General features: G+C 40.8%; 1 protein-coding gene across 1 annotated transcript in view; it reads right to left on the bottom strand.

Moving 5' to 3' along the window:
* The window catches only part of CFAP54 (cilia and flagella associated protein 54), a 177,571-nt gene that overhangs the window by 89,425 nt on the left and 63,852 nt on the right, over positions 1-24,294 (bottom strand). The window contains exons 31-35 of the mRNA XM_048500704.1: positions 24,011-24,137; positions 22,959-23,049; positions 12,537-12,640; positions 5,339-5,569; positions 595-737 (exon numbers count right to left, since the gene is read on the bottom strand). Of these exons, the coding sequence (XP_048356661.1) occupies positions 595-737; positions 5,339-5,569; positions 12,537-12,640; positions 22,959-23,049; positions 24,011-24,137 (696 nt within the window). The remainder of the gene's footprint in view (positions 1-594; positions 738-5,338; positions 5,570-12,536; positions 12,641-22,958; positions 23,050-24,010; positions 24,138-24,294) is intronic.

Below are 24,294 nucleotides of genomic sequence, written 5' to 3' on the forward strand. Positions count from 1 at the left end.
TCAAGAGCAATAAGGAAAGACAGACATGGCTAAAATCCACGAGGAAAGGAAGCAGAACAAAAACAAAACTTCAGACAGATGGGATGAATGGGACTAGAATAAAGAACTACAGACAGGGATCAGGAGATAAAACTTCTCAGACATTTAGAAACAGAAAAGGAACATTGGATGCAACAAAATAAACAAGCCAGTCAGCAGAAGCAGGCTTTTCTAAGATGAGAGATTCAGGAACAGAAAAATAAATTCAGAAGTAGTCATGGACAGAACTCAGACTATTGGGCAAGTTATGAAAACAGAATGGATTCAGATGATAGCCCAGATTCTGAATCAGGACTGGGTGAAGAACACAAGAAGCTAGGGCTGAGATCGACAAAAGAGACAGTGGATCAAGTGTTCCTTTGGAGCCAGGTTTGAGTGTGTACTAAACCAACCCTGTTAAATCATGTCCAAATCCTGGAAATGTTTAAAATAATTTAAAAAGATATACTTTTACCCAACTTGAAGATTTTAGGATAGAAATTCAGTAAGTTTAAAAAGGCAATTAAATAAGGCAAGATTGCAAATACAATATATATTTCCATTTATTTCTCTTACCAGTTTTTTTCCTGGATTTTCCTGATGGTCCAGCTTTTACAAATGAAGTGCTTTTACTCTTTTTTACTTCCTGTATTGCTGCTCGCACCACTATTGTGCCTGAATTGTTTAAGGAGAATTTTTCAGGGTCTAGAACTTCATATCTGAGGAATAAAACAATGTATTTAAAAACAGAAAGAGAAAAAGAAATACATGCTTTTAAAACGATAACCAAGTTTGAATTGTTATTCTCCAAATACTGTAATACTAATTTTTGACCTTTAAAGCCTTAAGTGGCTAGGGTCTTGCCTCCTTCATTGCATTTCTCCTTCTGTTAGATTCGCCAAGGAAGTCTTGTTTATCATCTAGGAACTGAAGAAGACTTTCCACTCAGAAGGCAAGTTTTCTCCAATGTCAGGTTGATGGAATGAAACCTGACATTTATATGAAGGGGAACTGCAGTGTAGTGTTTCAATCACACTCCCCATTTTTTATGTTAAAATCTGTTACTTCAAGATCTGAAGAGTTTCATCCCTTCAACTAGTAGCTATGAACTTGACTTCAATAGGCAATCTAGTAGTAGCTTGTCTAACGGAAGCAACTGATACCTTGTCATATATGCCTGATAACAGCCTATTTTAAAAGTGCTTTGTCATGGATACCTTCCAACTAAAACCATCAAACTTTCTTACCTCTTTGTCAGTCATTGCTTATTTCCTTTTCCCTCTGCTACCCCCACCATAATGGAATTTGAGAAAAATCACACTCTTCTTGTAGTATAAGCTGTTAAAGCACTTGCAGTATCCAATAGAGACTCTTAACCTGCTCACAAATTGGTGTACTAAAAGCTAGTTAAACCCAAGAACTCACTGCAAGATAGACTAGAAACACAGAGAGTATGACTGCTACATAGGTTTTGGATGCGGGAAGTCAAAATACAACATCTGACTGCTGAGGAATCTGTTACTCAAGTGGGGGACCATTAAATTCATGGAGGGGATCCCCCCTTGCCTCTCCATTACAGCTTCAGGCCTCCTCTTCCTCCTCAGCCCTGCTCTCTTGCCAGCTCACGTGGCACTTCACCAAGCGAGTGCAGTTAGGCCTCCTCTTCCTCCTCCAGCCCTGCTCTCTTGCCAGCTCAGTCAGGCTTCCTCCTCCTCCCGCCACCCCAACCACTTATCTAAAAGCCAGGAACAGGCCTGGGTATCTGTTGCTGCAGTGGTGCAATTCCTGGTATCTGACACCAACATGGCCAGGCCTGGCTGTCTGTGGTAACTGAAGACTGTTGTCTTCACATGTGACTCTTTTTAAAACTTTTTTAAAAAACTGGGGGGATTTAAACTCCCTGTGTTTTTTTTATTTCAAATTTTTCTGCTGACCCAGGAGGTCCCTTGAGTAGGATTGGTGATACTTTCAATGAGCGATATCAAAGTGACATAGGTTTAAAAAAAAGTACCAGTCCTCCTTGCATTCTCAGGGCCAAGATTCCACTCAAGAGAGAAGAAACCAAGCATTTGGGTAAAGAGGCACAAAGAAGTTCACAATGTTGGCCTAATTCCTGAGACTCCTGCCTCAGAGTTGAAGGGATCAGAGTCAAAGGATGCACATGACAGCTGTGTAGTCATTTTTGTGGAATCTGCTAATTCACCAACTGTAGCTGGTGAGGCAGCTGTGGCCCAGAAAAGATCTTAACATTATGCTGTATGCCCTGGTAATGAGATTGATGAGATTACTGCAATGTACTCTCTACAGGGCTGCCCTTGAAGTCTATCCAGAAGCTAAAGTTGGAACAGAATTCAGCAGTAAGAGTGTTAACTGAACTGGGTCATAGGGGTCATGCCATTTCACTCTTGTTCCACCTATACTGGCTTCCAATTTCCCTCTGGGCTCAATTCAAGCTGCTAATATTGACCTTTAAAACCCTGCATGGCCTGGGACCAACATACTTTTAAAAATTCCTTCTCCCATACAAATCTACTTGCTCACTCGGGTAATCATCTCAGGTTAGACAGGTGGTGACCTGAGGCAGAGCTTTCTCCATCATGGAATCAAAACTTTGGAACTCCCTCCCCAGAGAGATCTGTCTGTCTCAGATGTCTTCTGCCAGTCTGTGAAGACATTTGTGTTTCATCTTGCATACCCACATTAAGAGTTATTGGTCATCCTTCTAATGTTGTTTATGTGCTTTTAATTGGGCCATGATTGAGGGGAAATATCCTTTTTCTGGTGTGTCTGGTTGTCTTCAGCTTAACAGGCTTGGGAGAGTCTACCTTTAGGTTCTGTTTTGTGTTTTCTCTATGAACACACTCTTCAGCTGAGGCTCAAGATGGCTCAATTGATATTAATGAAGGAGATGCCTGGGAAGCATACACAGAGGCTGGAAGTTCACCCACACTTTGAGATGCTGACAAAACCTCTTACAATAGGGCCTGGGTCCAAAGCCCAGCTTCTTCTCACTTGCTTCATGAATTTTTCACAGTGACATAGAACAGACTATGAACTATAAATACAGATCTGAAGCCAAAATAGCTTTAGAGAGAAAGAACTCTTGAAGAAATTCCTAGGCGCTGCTGTTGCTATGGCTGACAAAAAGAAACTGAGCAGAAAGGCATGTTTCCTCCTTTCCATGTGCAGTCTATATTGTATCACTCAGGGAAGAAAATTTTCTGCACCTAAAAACGAACTCTAAAAGTTTACAGAGTGCAACTGTATGCAGGAACAAAGTTGACCAGTGTGATATACTATCAAGATGTAACAAAGGAAACTCTATTTTCTACAGGTTTACAATAAAGAAAGAGGCTTTGGACTAACTTTCAGTGAAACTTGATCACTTAAAATGGCAATACAGTACAAAATCCAACAACAAAAAAATCTGTTTCAACTGTTCACCGTCAATTGCCATACGATATTAATACAAAACAAAAATATATAGAAAAAGCAGAGCAGGGAAGCTGTTTCACGATAAATGAGATTATTTCAGCAAGACCCTGTCTACTCATTCACAATATTGAGTGATATTTGCACAGATCATATTAAGCACCAATAGCAGCAGAACTCATAGATTGGCCTGCCCAGTGACTAAGTGTAAAAATGAATTCAGCTAAGCTAAGGGCATGTACACATTTCTTCAGTTCCTTTAAAATCTTTTAGTTCCCAAGAATTCCAAGAAAAATAGGAAGTATTACAAGTGCAATAGGTAACAGCTAAATACATTTAAATTCTTCTACTTAACAGTCAATACAGCAGATGAGTGAAAAGCAAAGTCCAAGAGTTGTTTAATAAGTTTCCTTAATTGTGTACTGGGTCTTCCTCTGAACCACACCAGCCCCAGTTTTGAGAGACCAAAGAATCATTTCTGAATGAAGTGTAAGAGGCTACTGGGGCTCTGGTAGATTGTGCTGTTAAGAAATCTATATCTGCCTGTTTTGGTTTTCCTGGGATGTATGGCCACAGTCTGGTAGTTTTTGCTCTTAATGATTCACCCACATCTATGGCACACCAGATCATGACCAGTTCCATATACAATTCAACAGTACGAATAAACAACAACAATCTTAAAGTCATTAAAATTCACATATCTAATGATGGTGGCAAACTAACTTAAAACATTAATGGGACTCCAGTAAAGGGCACTAATATAACTAAAACAGCATCCCCCACCCCATAATAGTTTAAATTTACTAATGGGAGGGGAGAAGGAGGGAGACAAAATCAGGAGGCCAGCAAGTTGGAAGAGAAACTGTAGCTGCCTCAGCCAAAGGCCCGGTGGAACATCTTTTCTTGCAGGTCCTGCAGAATTGGATCAGATCCCACAGGGCACTGGTCTCAGGAGACAGAGAGTTCCACCAGGCCAGGCTAGGGACTACCAGAAGGTTATTAATGACCAAGCAAAGTGCCCTCCAGGGGCATTATGCTGTGATGCAGTCCAGTAGATAATATGGTCCCAGACAATCCAAGACCTTAGAGATTAACTCCAAACGTTGAACATGAATTCAACTGGTAGCCACTGGTCCAATGTGTGCTCTTACTGGAGTTCTGGTAAGAACCCTCACTGCTCCTTTCAGGAATAGTTGTAATTTCCAGAGCGGTCTCAAGGACAGGCCCGCATAGAGTGTGTGACAGTAGTCTAGCCTGGAGGTAGTGGTGGGATTCAGCAGGTTCGCACCACTTCGGCAGTACTGGTTGTTAAAATGGTGCTTGTAAACAACCAATTGTTTAATTATTTGAATCCCACCACCAGAACCGCTTGTTAAATTATTTGAATTCCACCACTGCCTGGAGGTGACTGTTTAATTGATCACTGTGGCAAGATTCGAATGGGACAGGTAGGGAGCCAACTGCCTAGTCTGGCAGAGGCTGAAAAAGGCCACCAGGGCTATATGTGTGACCTGGGCCTCCACAGAAAGGGAGGATTCCAGAATCACACCCAAACTTTTGACAGAAGAGGCAGGAGATGCCAGTCCATCTAATTTGGACAGTTGGAAACTTCCCTCAGAGTCCCAACCCCACCTGCCCCAGCCACGGGACCCCAGCCATGGGACCACCGGTCGTTGATGGATTCCGTTTCAGCCTGCTCTTACTCAACTATCCTGCCACGGCCTCCAGACACTTAGCCAGAATATCAGGGGTAGCAGCTAACTGGCCCACAATCAACAGAAAAAGGGGGTATCATCAACATACTAATGGAAACCCAGCCCAAAGCTCTCAACCAGCTGTACCAGGGATGGCATATAGTTGTTAAATAACGCATGCATTACTGTTTTACCTGTTCAAATTTTGTAAAGGATGAATTTCAAGACTGTAGAGCTCTTCTATCCGTTTTTTAAACAAAATGAAATGGATGTTTGCTAGATAAACGTTCATCTGCGCTTTCCATGGCATCTCTTCAAGGTAAATTTGTTGGAACCTTCTTCGTTTTAAGAAGACTTCCGCAAAAAAATTCAACTTTTGTATAAGTACGTGAAAAGCCATTCTTCGTAATTCCTCTTTCTCTTTCCTAAATAAAAACACAAGATTTTAAATCTGAAGTCTGTACTGTCCATAATGTTTTTAAACTTCCTAATGGATTAGCTATAGAAAGAAAAAATTCAGAGATAGAAACAGTCTCATTTTTCCTCTAGTAAGCCATGAAAAATCTTAAGTAGCAATAATTTGCTTTGTGAGGGAAGAAGAATTAATGTTAATTTCGTAATGAGCAGATTTTCCACATTGCTCATTTTTAGAACTTTGAAAACGCTTCCGTAACTGGAAAAATCATGCAGTTCTGAAAATTATGTTAAATATTTTGTCAGGTATACAAAAATTATTAAAAATACCCACAAAGATGACTAAACCTATTGTGTGATTATTGCATATCCAAAATAAAGAAACCACAACTACTCAAAGTGTAACTTATGTATCATACCTCAGATCAATACCCCAAATATAGTTGGGACCCCTTTATACAGCTCCCATGAAAGGAAGTGCATTTTTTATTTTTCAGAATTTGGCTTTTCCCAAGCTTTGGAATATAGAAAGGCCTGTAGCAACTTAATCTGAGAAGCAAAAAAAGGGAGCTCAGTACGCTAAGCATTTCTGCTACTTCAAAAGAGAGGAATGAAAGCAATCGCCTGAGAATGGACTCACCAATCTATCCCCCAAATCATCTAAGGGAATAGAAGTGTCTCAGTTAAAAGATTCTTGTATAGTCATATACAGCAGAATCTGCTTTGATATGTAACAGGGGCATGTCAACATATTAATCTCTCACATTTATATTTTTATTCTTTTTGCCATATTTTTCCCCAGAATGTGATCTTGACAAAAGATAACTGCACACCTCAGCTTGTTATTCTGTTTGGGCTATAAACAGCAATGTTCCCTTTATCCCTCTGCTTGAGACTATACTTTCTCTCCTAATGGTTAATCTCCCAATTCACCAATGAGGTTTAGAACTTTTGGTTCCAATCCGGTTTGAGGAGTATCCAACTTTCGACTTTGCCTTCACATTTGCTAGCTGTAAAGATAATTCTGGGAACTTGATACTGTGTGGGAGCATGGTCTGGGAATGTGAGAAGCCACACTGCCCTGCAATACAGGGCAGGTGACTTGAAAATTGTGATCTGATTCCACCACTGTTTTTCCCTTCCTTTCATCAAAACTTCCTGGACTGCATTCCTCCTCCTCCTCCTCCTCCTCCTCCTCCTCCACCACCACCACCACCACTTAAAATCTAGTAGGAGTTAGGATTTATAGGTCTCTTATTTAGTGTGTCTGTGTGTGCACTCTTCTCACCTAGTAGTCAGTTGGCTGATTCCTTACGCTTTCAATAAGAATTCAAATTTAAGCCTATGTCTGTTCATTTCTGAAAATCTCCACGCTTACATGAAGTGTTGTCCAAATCCTGGACCCTGGTATACACTTGGAAAAAGGTCGCAATAATAACTGCCCTGCATACAGATGTGCACTGGACTCTGAAGAGCAACATTCACATGTAGGTCATTTGGGTGTCAATCGCACATAAAATCTGAAGAACAGGGAATGAAACCCTGAATGTCACAGCTGTGTAAATTTTATTTTGAGATTTAAGCTACATGCAGATTGGCATCTTCCACAAAATATGAAGAATCCTATAGCACATTAACATTGACCAACAGGCAAGAGATGGTAGATGTAACGGTGGGGACCTTAGGAGGAAATGATCATCTCTGTGTTAGATTTCAATAAGGAGGACTTTAATCAGCTCAAAGGAATGAAAGGGATAGGAGCAAATGAAGGGTGGGTTCACCTAAAAAAAGAATTCTTACAAGCTCTAGTCATCACTATTCCAACAAGAAGGAAACATGGTAGGAGATCCAAGAAATCAATATGGATGAACAGAAAATTCCATGATGAGCCAAAGGGGGGAAAAGGAAACAGTCGAGAAATGGAGGCAAAGTCATACTTCTAAAGGAGAGTATCTGTGGCTTGCTAGGCACTGTAGGTCAGTCATCAGAGAGACCGATGCTCACAATGAGCTGATGCTGGCAGGAAGCCTCACTACAATAAGAAGAGTTTCTTCAGATAAAAGGGGCACTAGGCCCACTCTAGGGTGAAAATGGAGACATTCTGACAGAGTACAGAGAGATGCCAGCCACAGCTCTGAAGATGCCAGCCACAGATGCAGGCAAAACGTTAGGAACAAGAACCACCAGACCACAGCCATGCAGCCCGGAAAACCCACCAGAACCAATTGAATCCAGCCGTGAAAGCCTTCAACAATACACAGAGTACAGAGAGAAAGCAGAAAGGTTTAATTCCTTTTTTGCCTCATATTATTTCCTGAAGAAGGGAACAGGCTCATCTAGAGATGATAGTAGGCAAGACATGGAGTCCAGGCTGCTGGTTGACATAAACAGAGAGGTTTTTGAGAAGCTATATTGCTGGCTGTATTGGATGAGTACAAATCTGCCAGAGCAGATGGTATGCACCCTAGAGAGTTCAAATAACTTTCCAGAGAAGTTGCACAGCCTTTGTCCATCATCTTCCAGACCTCTTGGAGAATAGGCGATGTTCCATAAGACTTCTGGGTAGCAGTGTATGTGAACAAGATCTTGAGGTATGGGTGGACCATAAGTTAAATATGAGTACCCACCATTGTGATGCAGTGACAAAAAGCTAATATGATCTTGGATTATATTCATCAGAAACATAACATCCAGATTCCAAGATTTCATAGTCCTACTGTATACTGCATTAGTCACACTGCATTGGGTTATTGTGTATAGTTCTGGAGGCCTCACTTCAAAAAACGTGGACAGAATAGAGTCCATGCAGAGGCGAGCAATGAGAATGATCAGGTGGCTAGAGACCAAGCCCGATGAGGGAAGGCTGAAGGACTGGGTAAAGTTTTGTCTGGAGAACAGGAGAGGTTGAGGGGAACAATACTCTTTAAGTATTGGAAAGGCTGTCATTTAGAGAACTAGCAATACAATTCTGAATATTCAAAAAGGATTAGCACTTTTTTTTCTGGGCCTCTCCTGTTGGAGGAGCCAGCCTGATGCACCGTCTCTTGGCATCCTGGGATAGAGTCTTGGTGGTGTCCTGCAGATAAGGCATTCTCCCTTGTTGTTGGGAGCTGTTGCTGTTACAGGGACTAGGAAGTCTGGGGTCATGGTCTCCAGACACAAGTTACCACAGAAAAAGCCCATCACATTAATTGTTGGTATATAGACAATCCTAGGAGAGGGTACCACAAGAACAAGGCTGCCTAAAGATCATAGATAGCATGTGGGTATATGCCCCATGTTGTTCAATAAGTATTAGGGTCTTAGCCTGCAAACAGATTTAAATGCAATCAGCAATTTGAATTGCGCCTGGTGCAATTAGTGCAGCAATCAAACGACGATTTCCAAGCATCTGCAAAAAATAGCAGTGAAGGAAATGAATAAGACTACTAAAATGTATCACAAATATTGGCAGAAACCCACATTGACAAAAAAAGGATAGAGAAGCAGCTGTTAAGACAAGACTGCTTGATAATATAAAATCTTATGTACTTCAGCTGAACCAAACTGAGGACAGGTGTGTGGTAATTTTAATGTATTTTTAGATATGGATATAATGGACCAAAAAAAATCAGTATTTTCAGTTTCCCAGGTTCCAAATATTAGTATGGTATTCAGATCCAGTTTTTTGCAGGGTTTCCAATATTTTTGGGCTTCATTATTCCATATAAGGAATATTTCTGGGGGAGGGGGGGTGTTGCTGTTTCTTTTAAGTACTGGCACCAAAACTGAAAGAGAACTGCTGGTGCCTGTCATTTAACAACTGCCAAATTTCAAGTCAATTGGAACAAGGGCTCCAATTCCATGGTACCCTGGCCATCTTCCACTGTTTCCTATGGAAGAAAAAAATACAGAAAAATGTAAAACCCAAGAATCTCCCTCCTGCGTGATTGCTAAACCCAAGCAATTAACCCAAGAGTATGGCTTACTAACAGTCTGAGAATCTAAAATTATATGTAATACACAAGAGTCTCAATGTAGAATAAGAGAATCCACACACAGAAGAAGCAAACCCAATACAAGTCAGGTCCAGTAACGAAGGGCTTTTAAAACAACAACAATGAAAACAAAACACTTGAAACTGGCAGGATTTTATCTAAAGCAGCCTGGCAAGTTGATACCAAGTCCTAGCAGGCTCAGAAACATAGGAGAAAAGGAAAAATAGTCTTGGGGGCCTACTATATTTATGTTTAATCCTGAATATTTCCAGGAATCAGGATTCATATTTTGATATTCTAGATCAGGGGTCTGCAACATGTGGCTCTCCAGATGTTCAGTGACTACAAATCCCATCAACTCCTGCCAGCATGGCCAATTGCCCATGCTGGCAGGGGCTGATGGGATTTGTAGTCCATGAACATCTGGACAGCCACAGGTGCAGACCCCTGTTCTAGATCATGGGTCTGTCACCTGCAGCTCTCCAGATGTTCATGGACTACAAATTTCATCAGCCCCGCCAGAATTGTAGTCCATGAACATCTGGAGAGCCGCAGGTTGCAGACCCCTGTTCTAGATGAATATTCCTCTTGGTTACATTCCAGAGCACATCTCTAGAATGTACAGCATTGTGCAAGGTTTGAAGAAGAAGAAGAAGAAGAAGAAGAAGAAGAAGAAGAAGAAGAAGAAGAAGAAGAAGAAGAAGAAGAAGAAGAAGAAGAAGAAGAAGAAGAAGAAGAAGAAGAAGAAGAAGAAGAAGAAGAAGAAGAAGAAGAGGAGGAGGAGGAGGAGGAGGAGGGGGAGGAGGAGGAGGAGGAGTTTGGATTTATATCCCCCCTTTCTCTCCTGTAGGAGACTCAAAGGGGCTTACAATCTCCTTGTCCTTCCCCCCTCACAACAAACACCCTGTGAAGTAGGTGGGGCTGAGAGAGCTCCAAGAAGCTGTGACTAGCCCAAGGTCACCCAGCTGGCGTGTGTGGGAGTGTACAGGCTTATCTGAATTCCCCAGATAAGCTTGCACAACTCAGGCAGCAGAGTGGAGAATCAAACCCGGTTCCTCCAGATTAAATACACGAGCTCTTAACCTCCTACGCCACTGCTGCTCCTTATTCATTATTTAGTGTAATATTTACAAAAGTACATTCACATTTGTCATGGTGCAAGCTATGGTTTGATGATAATGCAGCAAGAGAAAGGGTGGAAAGCAATATGCCAAATAACCCCAAACTGTTGTGCATGTTTGACAGTCCCTGTAAGAATCTCTGCATCAAGATCATTATCAGAATAATGTTCAAATGATCAAAACAAGTGTAGAGCAAGAGGAACTACTTGCCACTGTGTGAACTCAGATTTGACTAACACGAAGCACTCAGAGCCAGGATGTAAACAAAAATTATTTAATTTTATTGAGAAGTAAACATTTTTCAATAATCAAAACAGCTTTAGCTAACAGAACTTATAGTCATCTGATAAAAAACCAATACTGTCCAAATCACAGTTAACCATAAAATAATAGTCTAATATGTTTAACGATAGCATCATTGCCGATAGTACTAAAGAAGTAAGCAAAAGCAAATCAACTAATCTGAAGCCCAAGTTCATTATATTACAAATTGCACAAAGTAACTCTTCAGTATGTGTTACAGTTTATCGGTTCCAAGTTCCAAGTTCTAGCTAGCAGAATATTAAACAATCTCCACTGACCTAACTACATGCATACATTGAAAGAGCTTTTAGCCAACCTTCTCTGTACAAGACCTTAGTTAAACTGCTTAACTGCCACAGATAGAATGTTCACTCTCTGAAAATTTCTCCCATCATGCAATCTCTTCAGAACAAGGTTGCTAGTTTCTATTACTGACTGAGGATAAAACCACCAGATACATTTTTAACATACAAAGGCAAGTTAAAATTGAAATATCTGCTACCTTTACCTTAATGTGAATGCTACCAACTGCCATATAGTCCCATTAATATAGGTGAACAAAAAATAAAGTCACTTAGTAGTCCTTCCTTTCCTCCCTCTTTTTGCCTGTATCAGCATGTCCATTTAATACAACATATAACTTGGCAGAACCCTAAATAGTCAGCTGTTTTGAGTATGAATGCCTAGGCCTGATACAGGCACAATGTTTCCTATCATCTAGTTGTGATAAAGAGTGTCTTCTGGCCTTTTGTAATCCCTCCCCTCCTGCATAAAAATAAATTATTACTACACCCATATTAACATCAACCATGATAAGGTTTTAACCAGTGTTTGATGACATGTTTCCAACTCCAGTTGTGCCATAGTTAGTCCCAGCAAGGGAAGGATGAGGGAGTTCAAAAGCCTATGGCCTTCATCTATAAAACTAAACACAGTACCACATTTTGAAGGATTTAAAAGTCTCTTTTAATTCTGTGGGGTTTTAATTATGTGCATTTTTCAATTTTGTACACTTTTAACTCTGTAATCAGTCCTTTATCAGTGTGTTTTTTGCTTTTAATTTTGTTAAAATAAACTGATGAGTTTTGTGCCCTTTGCAACCTGGTGCTGCTTTGTTAGATGCCTTGAGTCCAAGGAGATCAGGAAGCATATTAAAGTTTAAAATACATAAATAGATAAATGTAAATGTACTATATTTGTCTAACAAGGTGACTAGCTACATACAAGGTAAATAATATGAATCACCCGTCTGAGCACCATCACAATGTAGGTGTTACATAAATTGCAATACAGTTCTAACACATAGCGCCAATACAAAAAACTGTTTTAAAAATTTCATCCGGATAGCACCAATTTGTGCTTAAATGTTTACCACTGTTAAAAAGTGGTACACAAACTTTGAATTTACATATTGTACAGATGTGTATCAACTTAATAGAATATTGATTATCTAGGTATTCTGTGAATACTATGGTAAAAGAATTATCAAAAATTATATAATATGTCACACATTTAGGAATCAAAAATTATCTCACATTTGATGGAAATACAGTTAAAACTTAAAATGATTGGATTACCTCTGTGCATCCAGACTTTTGGTGGTGCCCTCGTGTTTTGAACCACCTTTAAACTGATCTTTTTTCTTCTTTGATTTCTTCTTAGCAATCAGTCCTCCTGGCAGCTTAAAAAATATATTTGCTACATTATAACAATTAAACTCTCAAAAGCTATAATTTCAGTTTATGAACCTCCAGATTGTTATCTAAAGTATGTCATAATCCAGTCCATGCAAATCACAACCCAAAATAAAATACAATTTTGAACTATGTGTTAAAAAAATATTTTCCTCTGACTGCTACAATTTGGGCAACTGCATCCTGGCTCCAAACTTGGTCAGAGGTGATGCCTGTCTTACATATCTTTACTTCCCCCTCCCCCAGCATGTTATCCAGACAACTATGGGTTGGTGGGTTCTGCTTAGCACAAACCCACTCTGCACCAACCCACTCTGCAACAAAAGGAATGATAGGCTGTTACAGGAACAGCTCTCACAGTGACATAGGGTATAGCTTTTTATGGGGTGGGTTCGGGGGGTGGAGCTCGGGGGCAGGGCCACACCCCCACCCACCCCTCGGGGGGCTCACGCACGCAACAAAACTAAAGGAAACCACCCACACAGGCAGCCGGCATCACACGCTTGCAAGCTGCAAGCCAGCTGGCCAGGGAAAGAAAGTCTTGCCTCTCGGCTCTCGCAAAGCAGGTTTTGAGCCCGGGAGCTCTCGCGAGAGGCAAGACTTTCTTTCCCCGGCCAGCCGGCTTGCAGCTTGCAAGCATGCAATGCTGGCTGCCTGTGTTGGTGGCTTCCCTTAGTTCTGCTGTGTGCGCGCACTTGCCCCCCCCCCCCAATGCACTGGCCTCTCGTTTTTTCAGTGCTGCCGCCGCCGCCACCCGGATCCCTGGGCCCGATGGGAGGCACAGCTGGGGCAGGAGGGGCGCGCAGCTGGGGCACAGGAGTGCATGGCCCCCCTGTCGGACATGTAATGGGGGGGTTAAACCCATGAACACCCCCTTACCTACGTGCCTGGTTGTCCATCATGCTTGGTCGCTCAGGGTATTGCCAGTGAATCCTACATAACTTGAGCAGTCTTGCCCTATTTCTGCAAAACTGCTTACAGCCTAACTAGTCAAAGTAAAATATTCTTCCTCTAGAAACATTGTAAAGCAAGCAAAAACTTGTGTCACTGAAAATCGAGATATAAGGGAACCCTGCCCCCACCCCCAAAACCTGCTTGGCCTCAAAGCTAAGGCCATGATACCTCATGTGATGGTGAGTAGATCAGAAGCATTCATTTAATGCCTGTGCAGGAAAGGTGTTAAGTAGCTGTCCTCTATTTGCTGACAATGGATAATTCAACACAGGAATTTGCTGTTGTTGCTACCGGTCATATTCCTTGCCTTATCTACTCTTAGAAAGGGCCAGGACAACTTTTGTGACCCTAATGAGCAAGAATATACTTGAATAGGACTGCGCTAAAAATGTTCAGGTTAACTGACTGATTGCATATTGAAATTGATATGAGTAGATTCCAGTGTAGTGTAGTGGTTAAGCTAAGTTGTAAGACTAGGAAACCCAGGATCCAATTCCCACTCATGCCATGGGAGCTTGCTGGATGACCTTGGGCCAGTCACACACTCTCAACCCAGACCCTGGCTAATATTTGGATGGGAAACCTCCAAGAAATACCAGGATTGTGACACAGAGGAAAGCAATGGCAAATCACCACCAAACATCACTTGCCTGGTAAACCATAAAGGGGTTGTCGTAAGACAGCTGTGGCAACAAATTAATGAACTCGATTCTACAAGAATCTAAGATGTTGCCAAAAAAACAGTACTTGGGCAGCCCAATACAGAGCCCTGGGGCAGTCAGGGACAGCACCCCTAGCTTTTTAGTGGTGCAAGGAGGCAAAAAACCCTCCCCACCATTGAAAAGAACTCCATTGGCTCCGTGGGTTTACACCACCCAAAAGATTACATTACATATAATTTCATGAAATGTAATGAAATTATAATTGATTGTTGGAATACATGAAAATGAGTCTTAAGATGTTTCTTCCATTCGGATATAAGTAGCATTGTCAACCTATTAAGACTTTAGCTAAACACAATCCTATATGGATTCAGCATTAATAGGCCTGAGTAGTATTGAGCCTGCATAGGATTGCACCATAACTCTCCAGAATCTGCTTAGTATAAATATTATCAGAGCTGGGATATAAGCAGAGATGGATCCTTTCTCTCTGCTCTATACTTGCAGGCTGTATAGTGTGTTTGTTTTATTATTATCTACTTGCTTGTTTACGCAGGTATTTTATTTAACTGTTATTGTTTTAAAATGGAGTTTAGAGACTTGTGTTCTATAAACAATTTATGGGGTCAATCCCCTTGTTAAAACAGAACCAACCTGGAATAGCATGTACCTCTGAATTTTCCACCTCATTGATTTTAGTACCAAAAGCTATAGTCCTTGACATTTATAGATTGGTCCTTTAAATGGAAAGCAAGGGAACACATCTTACTTGTTAGGACATTCTTATGTCAATTTTAAGTCTGTCAAAAGGATACATGGCCCAATTTATCAGGATCATATTTTATTACATTTCAATACTTCATGGATTCCTTCTTTAATATTGGCAAATGTCAATTTCTGCAGCAAAATGTCAATTTGGGGGGATTTTTCCCTCTACACACTTCAAAAATGGGAAAGTCAAACATCTGATTTCATTGACTAGGCCACCAGTTAAAACAAATGAAGGAGTTGCTAAAGAAAGAATTAGTTATTCTAAACCCAAGGAAAGACTCATATCGGAAAAATCACTTGAGAAGAAAGAGGAAAAAGAGATTCAACACTTCAAGAAAAAGACCAAAATAACTGAATCCAAAGGTTCTTCTTCCTTCAACAACTGGATACTATCCAACAAAATGCCAGAATTCAAGATGGTATAACTGAGGAAATGTTTTATACTCCTGCATAAGAATTACTCCTACTACTTCATGTTCTTTTGTCCCTCAGAACTAAAAGTAGTTGTAGTAAACAAATGCAGGCAAACTCCAAAAGAGAATGTTTCACTACCAGACAGTGCTCCCAATAAAATTAATCAAGACTGACTCAAACCTCATAATTTGCATATCTTTTCTTGGAATGTGGCAGGGTGCGCTTCAAAGAGGATCCTTCTAGAGATGCAACAACTGCTGAATAAAGCAGACATTGTTCTCCTCCAGGAAACTTGGGTAACTGGATAAATGTTTCTTAAAGGATTTACAGGGTTCTCTGTTAAGGCTGAAACTATTGCTAAAGAAGGCCATCTCGTGGGCATGATTGATCTGAGATAGGTATAAGAGTGGCAGATTAAAGCACTCGAATTCTTTCACTTTTAGCTTTGCCAGATTTGATACATCTAAATATGTTAAGTTGATAATTATTACTGCTTATTTTCCTCCATCCTCTTTAATTGGGAAATCGAAATCCACGTGGAGCTCTTTATCTGAAGAACTCAGTAATCTGTCTTCTAAGTATCCTGAGGCTCTCTTAATTGTAGCAGGCGTTTTTAATGCTCCTGTTGGTGCAGATGATATTCACTTGCTTCTAGCCAGTAGAAGGTTGAATTATTACACTGACAAGTTCTTACTCTTTTAAATGATAGATTCACTAGTGATAATAAGATAAACAAAGCTGGCTTGTTTGTTTTACCCTTTGTATTAGACAATTAACTGATTATCTTGAATGGCAGGAGAAGAATAGATGAACATGGTGATTACCCCTTTTGTTCCCAACATGAGTGTAGTTTACCTGATTGTTTCCTAGTCTCTTCTAATTTGGACTCAGTGGTTAGGAAATGATGGAAGGCTTTCTTAATAAGTGATAATCTATCACTTATTTTGACATTATTTCTTAAACCCCAGAGAGAAAATCTATTCAAACTCCAGACCAGGGAACCTTTTCTAGAATACTAAGGATTCTTCAGGGTGAATACTATCTTCAAATTTATTTAAGAGGCTAATTCAGGACACCGTCAATGTTAATAACCCACTTGTTGCTTTAAAATCATTCTAGAAGCTCTAACAGCCCAATTTAGATGGAGGGAAGCCAAATAATCTCATGATGCTGGGGCAAGCCTGCACCATCAGGTTTGCTCTCCCTGGGGTACTTAACCTGGTACAGGAACAAATATCCTGGGCCTAAGTTACTGAATTAGAAATAGAAAATCTAATTAATAAATTGAAATTAGGAAAGGCTTGTGATCCTGATTTTTTACCTCCAGACCGAGGCATATGGGTAGGAAATGGCGCCCAGAGACAAGATACGCCACTGCCTCCAGATGTTTTTCACAATAAATCAAATAGTAGGCCCCTATACTAGCAAAGACCTTTACAAGAATAAATCAGTCAAGGCTAGTATATAAGATTTTGAAACAGGTAATTATAGTTCTGATCTATAAGAAAGGTGACAAGTCTCAACCAGAGAATTTTCACCCAATAAGTCTTCTTTCTGTAATGGGTCAGTTGGATGTCACAAAATTCCATACTGGCACCCAAACAAGTGAGATTCCAGTTGAGTTATTCTGCACTGAACTATGGCTTTATACTATCCCATCATATTAAAATATATACATTACCCTCGAATGAATCAATCTATGTTGCCTGTGAAGAGATTGCATGTTGGGAGAAATTTTCAGGAATGAACATTCTATCTGCGGCAGTTAGGCAGTTAGGGAGAAATTTTCAAGAGTGAACATTCTATCAGCGGCAGTTAAAGCAGTTAAGCTAAGCCCTCACACTGAGGGGGGTGAGAAAAAAACTCTCTGGATATAAAAGTGCGTAGTTATGTGAGAACAGATTGTTTACAGTTCAGCTAGAACTTGAAATGTGAAACAAATGAACTATAGTTAGTTTAATGTATATGATAACAAACTCAAGCTTCAGATACATTATTTTGATTTTACTTGTTTCTTGAGGAATATTTTACCTTTCAACAAATGACATATTTTTAATTGGCTCTGAGTGCTTTATATCAACCAAATCAGAATCCACGCAATAACAGATAGTTCCTCTTGCTCTACATGGTGGCAGCGTGCGTGATTTGGTTTACACTCAGTAGCTGTTTGGCAAGCAAAGGATTGATTTAGGTTAAGCTAGCATGGAAGGTCAGAGTTCTGATTCATGCATGCAGGAGGATGACTCAGTGGTGAGACCATGCCAGTCAGCCTCACAGAATAGGCAGATGGCAGAGCTGCAGGTCACCCTAGAGGATTTCAGAAGGAGCATAGTAGGAACTTCAGATGAGCTAGGAGCGAGCGATGAACTGGTAGCCCAGAGGCCTGGAGCCAGGAACCAAAGAGAGACTTGCCTTTGCACCAAAGAGAGACTTGCCTTGGAAACCTAGCTGGCCAACTGAGTCTTCTAAACCTAAGTGATTTATGCTTTAATTGTAAAAGAGAGGGGCATTTCCGTAATAATTGCCCTGATCTGAACAAAGAAACCAAGATACAGTTGTTTGAGGGAGACAGGATTTTACAGTAGACAGAAAATTGGGAGCGAAGAAATAGAAGCTCTGATGATAACTCCAGCCAATCAAACAGTGAAGATGAACCTATGGAAGTGGTTGAAAGAAAGCCGAAACAACCATGGCCTGACTCTCATATGAAAGTCAAAAGACTCCGAGATCACGGAGCTCTGGCCCAGTCTGCTGATTCAAGCGTTAGAGTTAGCAGATTACAGCTTGTAAACATCGATCGTGTTATTTCAGGAAAGCGGAGACAATGGGTGGGGCTTTCCACACCATGAAAGTTTGTCTTGGGGGGAAAGTGTGGGTAAATGGTTGTATTGATACTGGCGCAGACTTAAGCTCAATAAATAGAAAATTGTTAAATATCATTGAGCATAAAATTGTGGGGAAAGTGTGCATTACCCCTTATGAAGGGCCTTCTATGTATCAAGATTTGGCATTGATTCATATTGAGACACCTAGAGTTAAACAAAACATACTATGTAATTGTACATGATAATTCTGAAACTCAATTTATTATTGGAGCTGATATAATGTATTTGTCAAGTGAAATGAAATCGATTGTAACTAGGTCCCAAACAAAGAAAGGAAAAGATACTCAAGAGGGGATGGAGGGCTCCAAAGAGATAAAAGGACAAACTTTGCCGAAGTCAAACTGGAAAATTAAGGAGGGGAACTCACAGTTAAGAAATTGCCAAACACCTAGCAAACAAGAAAATGGGAAGGGAGTGGGGTAGTTTGAAACTTTTCTCTCTGGCCCTGTCCTACAAGAGTTAGCTCAGGAGAGTAGAGAGGAAGATGGGCAACTTGATACTTCTCCATCTAACCCTGAAGGAGTTATAGTACACCCGGTATCAGAACAATTTAAGAAAGAGCAGAATCTGTGTCCCACATTAGAAAAGGCAAGAAAGAAAGAAAAGTTGCCTCTTATTTCAGTTTCAAGGGACTATCAAGAAAGGTTCATTTGGCAAAATGGGTTATTGTATCAAGAGCACTGGCAACCAGGATGTTCTGAGGCTGTAGAGGTTTTTTCACAACTTGTAGTTCCAAAGGCTGTGAAGGATTTTTGTAAGTCATGTGTTATTTGCCAACGGGTCAGACATGCTACTGATAAGACTTGATGTAAGCTTCAGGAGGCTTTACAAAAGGTTAGAGAAGTTGCAGGAGAAAATCTAAGACAATGTAGATGCTGACACTTTAAGTCGCTGCGGTTAATGTATGGGACCATTGGTTGATCTCTGTTAACAAGTACATGCATCTTGCTTATTGCTATTGTCTATTAATTCGAGAGCTATAAATTTTGTGACATTGAGCCCCAAAATTTTAGGTTGGGAGGGGCATGTGAAGAGATTGCATGTTGGGAGAAATTTTCAGGAATGAACATTCTATCTGCGGCAGTTAGGCAGTTAGGGAGAAATTTTCAAGAGTGAACATTCTATCAGCGGCAGTTAAAAGCGGTTAAGCTAAGCCCTCACACTGAGGAGGTTGAGAAAAAAGCTCTCTGGATATAGAAGTGTGTAGTTATGTGAGAACAAATTGTTTACAGTTCAGCTAGAACTTGAAATGTGAAACAAATGAACTGTAACTAAAAGAAGCTTGGTTCTGGTGCAGGAATTTTCTTTATTTCCTCTTGGGTGAAGACAGATGCAAAGAATTCATTCAGCTTCTCTGCAATCTCCCTGTCATCTTTTAGCACACCCTTTGTTCTTTTGTCATCTAATGGGCCCACCACTTCCCTAGCTGGCTTCCTACTTTTGATGTACTTGTAGAACTGTTTGTTGCTGGTCTTGATGTTCGCAGCCATGCGTTCCTCATAATCCTTTTTTGCCTCCCTTACAGCTAACTTGCTTCTCTTTTGCCACCATTTGTGTTCTCTCTTGTATTCTTCATCAGTTAAGTTGGACTTCCATTTTCTAAAAGACATCTTTTTTTCCTAATAATTTCCTCAACCTCCCTTGTTTACCATGGTGGCTTTCTTTTGGACTGGGCACTGCCTTTCCTAACCTGTGGAACACATTCCAGCTGAGCTTTTATAACTGTGTTTTTAAATAACCTCCAAGCATCTTGGACATTTTTGACTCTCTTGATTTTCCCTTTCAGCTTCCTACACACTATCCCCCTTTGAGAAATTTCCCTTTCTGAAGGCAAATGTAACTTCATTAGTAGTTGTCACTTGTTCACATGCAGAGATACTGAATCTGACAGCATTGTGGTCGCTGTTCCCTATCGGCTCAACAACACTGACTTCCCGCACCAGGTCCTGGGACCCACATAGAATTAGATCTAGGATCACCTCTCCCCTGGTTGGTTCCACAACCATCTGCTCTAAGCCACAGTCATTTAGCATATCCAGGAATGCTCTCTCCTTACTATGACCTGAACATGCATTTTTCCAGTTTATATGGGGATAGTTAAAATCGCCCATTACCACGACATTTTTGCTTTTGTTGGCCTCTCTAATTTCTTTTTCCATCTCAGAATCCTCTTGTGCACTTTGGTCAGGGGGACGATAATATATTCCTAATGTTTAACTATCCTTCACCCCTGGTGATGTCCACAGTGCTTCTGTAGAGGAATCAGCTCCCCCTGCATTATCTATTTTATGTGACACTATGCTCTCTTGATGTAGAGTGCAACCCCACCCCCAATACGCCCTGTCCTATTCTTCCTGTAGAGCCTGTAACAGCATCCCACTGGTTCTCCTCATTCCACCATGTCTCTGTGATGCCCACTATATCAATGTCCTCCTGCAAAACTCTGCACTCCAGCTCCCCCATTTTAGGTCAAAGGCTTCTACTATTAGCATAGAGACACTTGTATACTCTGTCTCTGTCCCCAACCTGTGTTTTGCCCTCTAGCCTTTTGTAGACACTATCACTTATCACATTGCTATGCTCCTCACTTGTATGTGGTTGATTTAGAAAAACCTCCCTCTCTGTCTGCATCCCCACGGACACTGTATTCCGAACCGAAGTCACCTCAGCTCCTGTCGGCTTTCCCCCAGGGATCAGTTAAATCACCCAGAAGATCCTAAAAACTATCTTAGCCAGTCTACCAAAAAAAATGGTAAAAACTGCGAAGGGAGGAGGGAGAGCACAGGAGAAATCGCCTGAGTGTTAAGTCAATTGGGGGATGGGGGCAATTTTGGCAGATGTGAACCCCGATCGGAACCGTGTTTACTCAAAAGTAAACCCCAGTAGAACTTCTGTTCTGGACTCCTTGCAGATGAAATGGGACCCCAAAGGCTTGCAGCCGCCGGAGAGTTATGAGATATTGGGGAGGGGGCGCTGGGGGAAGGGGGGTAGTTGCAAGTTGCTTTCCAAGGAAACCTGGGACGGGACTTGCCAAGTAAGTGATTCCCAAAGAAGCCGCACGCCTTGGAGTGACTTCTGGCTCACCCCCACCCCCAACCAGGATTCAAACTGCACTGCTGTTCGGGGTTGACAGGAGGCATCCTCCCCCCACCCCCCACCCCAGATTCCCTTGAGATATTTCCCAACTCCTCTCGGCTTTCAAGCTAAGACCCCCTTTACTCTTTTCTGAGTTTATTGTCCTCTGCATTTTTTTTATATCCACTCCCCCCCTCCCCCAAAAAAATCTTATGCTCTTTGCATATGCTTGGTCTTTGTAGCAGGGATATTTGGAAGCAAGTCTTGTTTGCTTCTGCTGGGCTGAGGGCTCTGTCCTTAATCCTTTCCTTCTCCTCCCCCCCTTTTTCTTTCATCCTTGCATAAGGATGCATCGTTTTTGGAAAGCTGGGCTGCCCCTACAGTTTATTGAGCAAACGTTTGTTTGCTGTCGCCGTTTCTATCCAAAATCGTTTTTTAAAGTATTTCTCCGCCCGCCAGGCAGTTTAATTCACTGGTCCGTTGATGCTTGCTTTACGGCACCACCAGTTTCTGGCTGTATGCATGCTCTCAATGGTTGATTATGATTGGCTGGCCGAAAGTGCGCCTTGATTTAACTAAGAGAAACTAAGCCCTGATTGGGCAGAGACAGGAACAACGTGATTGGCTGGAAGGGTGAGTTGAGTTGAGTCAAGCTCAACAGACTGTCCGCGAAAGCGTGAGCTCGACACAAGTTCATCAAAAAGTACCAGGTCGGAGCAGGGATTGAGAAGACCCGGCTTAGGCGAGTCAAAGTAGAGTTGGACTTTCGTCGAAAACTGTGGCTGTGCGGACTACCCAAGTCGGACACAAGTTAAACTCTGCTAGTAATACGCTGTGCGGAATTGCTCAAACTCTCATGCACCTGTGCTAGCAAAACTCCTCTATGGCCACTTCTGCACGGGCCAATAAACACGAGTTAAGGACAAGATAAAACCCAGGTTGGGAGGAACTTTGCATGGATCAAGCTCCTAACATGAGTCCGGTCCGCATTTCACTCCCCCACACCTGGGTTTCTCAAGAATTGTGATTTGTGCAATTCTTTTATTTTAACGCGCTTTGCAGCCGTGGCCAAGCAAACAGCCTGGCAGGAGGCGCGTTATGCGGTTGCGCTTTCCTCTTTTTAAAAAACTCCTGGCTTCCATCTATGGAGCCATGCAGGCACTTCTGGGAACAAGAGGTAACAACAAGGTTCTGGGGGTTCATGTGTGCCTGCCTGCATAGTTGCACATCGATGTGAGGTAATTTTATTTTATTTTGTAATTTATTTTGTATTTGTTTGAATTTAAGAGTTATGAGGAGAATTTAAAGGACATATTTATGATTAAATAAATTATATAAAATAATTTAAAAACTTCTTCTTAGCAATTCAGTGTGCTAAGCTTAAAACCTATTGGCTGGGAACTGTACCATCAAAGAGTGGAAAGAATATTATTATTTTAAATAAAAAATAACAATGTCACCAATGTTGAAAAGCCTTTTCAGGAGATACATTTGACTTCAACACCTTGTTTTGAATCAAAGTGAAAAAAACAGCAATAGCTTACTTTGTACCAATCCATTGCTCCAGCCTTCTTTGTGTCTATGATTAGTTTTGTCCTTTTTTTCCGCTTGACACCGAGGAGGAATTTATTGCGTCTGGTAAACAACAACAGTGAAAATAACCATATATGTGAATGTTTCCAAAAGTTGCTGACATTCTGTGCAGGAAACCATTTGCCCATAAGTTTCTAAAACAAACTTACAGTTAGAGTTGCCCACTGGCTACCCCTCCACTGGCAGGGCCAAATTTGACTGGTTGCCTAGTAAAGTTGTTGGGCGTTACCCCCTCCTACATATTAAAGGAATAGGAGAGAAGCCAGTTTTTAAACTGATCAGTATCTTATAAGGCAAAGGAATTTGCTGGACTGTGACTTTCAGATCTTTGCATATGAACTTTGAAAGCATTTTTACTTTTATTTTCAATGACGCCTTTTCTGTGCCTCAGAATGAAGTTTCACTTTTCCTCTTGATACATCTCTATCAGCCCAAACGAAAAAGGGATGGCAATGGCATACATTTATATCTTTGGTTTATCTAGTTTGGCACTGTCTGCTCTAACTACCAATAGATTTCATGATCTCAGCTACAGAACATTCTCAGCAAACTATTAGAGATTAATCATATAGAGGTGTCATTACCTGAACTTGGGGATCCTTCTAAATTTTAGAATAGTCAACTATTCCTATGTGTACTATTCCACCAATTTGTTTCCCCAACCTCATCTGGAAGAACTGTATCTGAAAAAGTGGACCCTACACAATAAATCCTTGCCACCAAAAAAGTGAAAGTCTTCAAGGTGCTAAAGAAAAAAATTTTCTTGGCAAACCTGTGAGTCCTTTTCACTTTTGTTATAAATTGTTTCAGATAGGAATTTAACCTAAGCTCTTTACTGCCTTTCTAACAACAAAAGCATTGTACTCATAAGAAGCGTAGATAAATACAGCATGTATATTTTGTATAACAAAAAGCCCCAAATGCAAGGAAATTCCAGATTGCCCCAGTTTTTCATATTTTAAAGGACTTTTCTTCACCAGAAAATGTATATATCGTACATTACTTTTTAAGGTAGTCTTGTATATCATCTGCCCACTCTATTATTCGTGAAAACCTTTCTTCATTAACAACTCGGAGCAAAAACTGAACAAAATATTCAAGGAAGCGGGGACTCTTCTTAAATTTTAGTACTGTGTAGACATAAAATAACGGCAAATATTACATGCAGTTTTTTCATTATTACTTTTTAGAAGATTTCATAAGACATATACAACAATTGTGTCTAAAAAAGAGTTCAAGACCCATATTACAAAAAACTCCTATACTTTGCAAAAAAAACCCCACAAG

This window comes from Sphaerodactylus townsendi, linkage group LG06 (assembly GCF_021028975.2).
Source record: "Sphaerodactylus townsendi isolate TG3544 linkage group LG06, MPM_Stown_v2.3, whole genome shotgun sequence".
NCBI classification, from domain to species: Eukaryota; Metazoa; Chordata; class Lepidosauria; order Squamata; family Sphaerodactylidae; genus Sphaerodactylus; species Sphaerodactylus townsendi.